The sequence below is a fragment of the Penaeus chinensis genome, chromosome 37 (genome assembly GCF_019202785.1).
Source record: "Penaeus chinensis breed Huanghai No. 1 chromosome 37, ASM1920278v2, whole genome shotgun sequence".
Classification (NCBI taxonomy): Eukaryota; Metazoa; Arthropoda; class Malacostraca; order Decapoda; family Penaeidae; genus Penaeus; species Penaeus chinensis.
The window spans coordinates 15,710,437-15,712,936 of record NC_061855.1 but is presented as its reverse complement, the minus strand read 5'-3'; the positions used below and the strand labels follow the sequence as shown (position 1 = coordinate 15,712,936).

The following is a 2,500-nucleotide window of genomic DNA, read 5'->3' as shown; positions in this document are numbered from 1 at the left end:
TCGCCTGTAAAGGGACGCAAGGATTGGCTGTTCATTATTTGCTGTTTACTTGTTTCTTGAGTCATAAATAGTAAGTGTTGTCGTTGTGTTTGCTCTAGTATTTTTTTTTTGTTTTGTTTTTCGTTTCAAAATAAAATGCTAGTACAAACCACTTAATAGAGATACTATATGTTATATGATAACTTAAATAGGATTTTATAAATATGATATAAGAACTTGTAGGCTTGCACCAAAAAACAGATGCAATATATTGTATATTGTGCATCATATACTACATAATTATTAACTAGACAGTTATAATCCTCATAAAATATATATATAAAAAAAATATCCTTTCCAAAAACAAGAACAACAACGAAGGACAGCGAATATTACTCGAAAAAATAAAGGAAAACACCGAATTAGATAAAAACTATAATAAAGTGTAATGATGCAAGGTGTGGATTCCTTTTGCAGCGTCAGCGTAATGATTTAATATAAGAAACTCAGTCATTTCACGGAAGAAAGAGTTTCATATAGTATCCAATATCGAGCACGTTATGGGGAGTTTGTTCAGGATGCAATGTTGCAGGTCATACGTTAGAACTTATTACTTTAAAGAACTTGTGTGATGCTCTCTTTCTCTATTTTCTCTCTCTTTCTTCCCCTCTCTCTCTCTCTCTCTCTCTCTCTCTCTCTCTCTCTCTCTCTCTCTCTCTCTCTCTCTCTCTCTCTCTCTCTCTCTCTCTCTCTCTCTGTTATTACTGTTATTATTAATCTTATAATCATTATCATTATTATGATTATCAATATTATAATTATTATTATCCTTATTATCATTATCATTATTATTATTTGTTATCATTAAAACTATCATTATTATTACTATTATTAGTATCATCATCATCATCATTATCTTCATCATCAGCATCACCATTATTACCATTAGTAATGCTATCATTACCTTTATTATCATTATCATTACCATTCTTATCATTAGTATCATTATTACCATTATTATCATTTTTACCACTATCAACATTGCTATCATCATCACTAATATAACACTGACAATAACAACAACAACGGCTTCAGACGAACCAACAAGCACAAAACGAATAAACAAACAAACAAAAACGGCCATAAGAAGCCTGGCCGTGTCTTAAGTGACCTAATCACTGTGAGTGCGCGACCTGTCTTCTGAGGAAAACTTTAATTTATCATCCCAGTCTTTTCACCTGGATCGGGACTCGAGGCAGGTGAAGCTGGGGAGGAAGGGAGGGGTAGGGGAAGGGAGGAGGAAGGGGGTAGGTGGGAAGGGAGGGGTAGGGGAAGGGAGGAGGAAGGGAGGGAAGGAAGGAAGGGGGTAGGTGGGAAGGAGGAAGGGAGGGGATGGGAGAGAAGGAGGGAAGGAGGGAGGGGATGGGAGAGAAGGAGGGAAGGAGGGAGGGGATGGGAGAGAAGGAGGGAAGGAGGGAGGGAGGGGATGGGAGAGAAGGAGGGAAGGAAGGAGGGGATGGGAGAGAAGGAGGGAAGGAAGGAGGGGATGGGAGAGAAGGAGGGAAGGAGGGAGAGGATGGGAGAGAAGGAGGGAAGGAGGGAGGGGATGGGAGAGAAGGAGGGAAGGAGGGAGTAGGGAGAAAAGGAGGGAATGGAGGGAGTGAAGGAGGGAGGAGATTGGAGAGAGGGAAAAGGGGGTATGGGAGAGAAGGAGGGAAGGAGGGAGTAGGGGAGGGGAAAGGGTAAAGAAGGAGGGAGGGAAGGAGAGAATATATGTGTATATATATGTGTTTGTATGTATGTATATATATATACAAATGTATATATATATATATATATATATATATATATATATATATATATGTATATATATATATGTATATATATATATATATATATATATATATATATATATATATACATATATATGTGTATATATATACATATATAAATACATATATAGGGAGGGGGAAGGAAGAAAAAGAGGAAGGTTTGGAGTGGGAGAGAAGGAGGGTGTAGGAAGGGATGGGGCGAGTGAGAGGCAAAAGGGATGTTGGAGTAGTTAAAGGGATGAGGGGGTTGGGGAGGGAGAGAAAGAGGGAGGGAGGGAAGGGAGGGAGACTGGGATCGGGTGGGAAGGGAAGGGTCAAGAGAAAGGAAGGCGGAGGAGGAAGTCAAGGAGGGAGATAGAGAAGGAAGAGGAAAATAAGGAAGGGGAAGGTGGAGGAGGAGGCGGGAGGAGACGGGGAGGAGGGAAACAAGGTGGAAAAGAGAGGATGAGAACGGAGAATGGTAGAGAGTGGAAGTAAAAGGAGAAGGAGAAGGATGGATCAGAGGGAAGGAAAAGAAAACGGTTGAAGGGAGAAGTAGATGTAAGACGTTGAAGAGGAGGAGGAGGAGGAGGAGGAGGAGGAGGAGGAGGAGAAGGAGGAGGAGGAGGAGGAGAAGGAGGAGGAGGAGGAGGAGGAGGATAATTAGGAGGAGGAAGGGGAGGGGAAGGAGGAGGAAGAGTGGGGGAGGT

At 41.2% G+C, this 2,500-nt stretch overlaps 1 protein-coding gene across 2 annotated transcripts in view; it reads right to left on the bottom strand.

Annotated features, from left to right (window-relative positions):
- The window catches only part of LOC125045581 (ligand of Numb protein X 2-like), a 38,128-nt gene that overhangs the window by 949 nt on the left and 34,679 nt on the right, over positions 1-2,500 (bottom strand). For both annotated transcript variants that reach the window (XM_047642919.1, XM_047642920.1), the window contains one exon: positions 1-4. This exon is cut by the window's left edge and continues 119 nt beyond it. In XM_047642919.1, coding sequence (XP_047498875.1) covers positions 1-4 — 4 coding nt within the window. The remainder of the gene's footprint in view (positions 5-2,500) is intronic.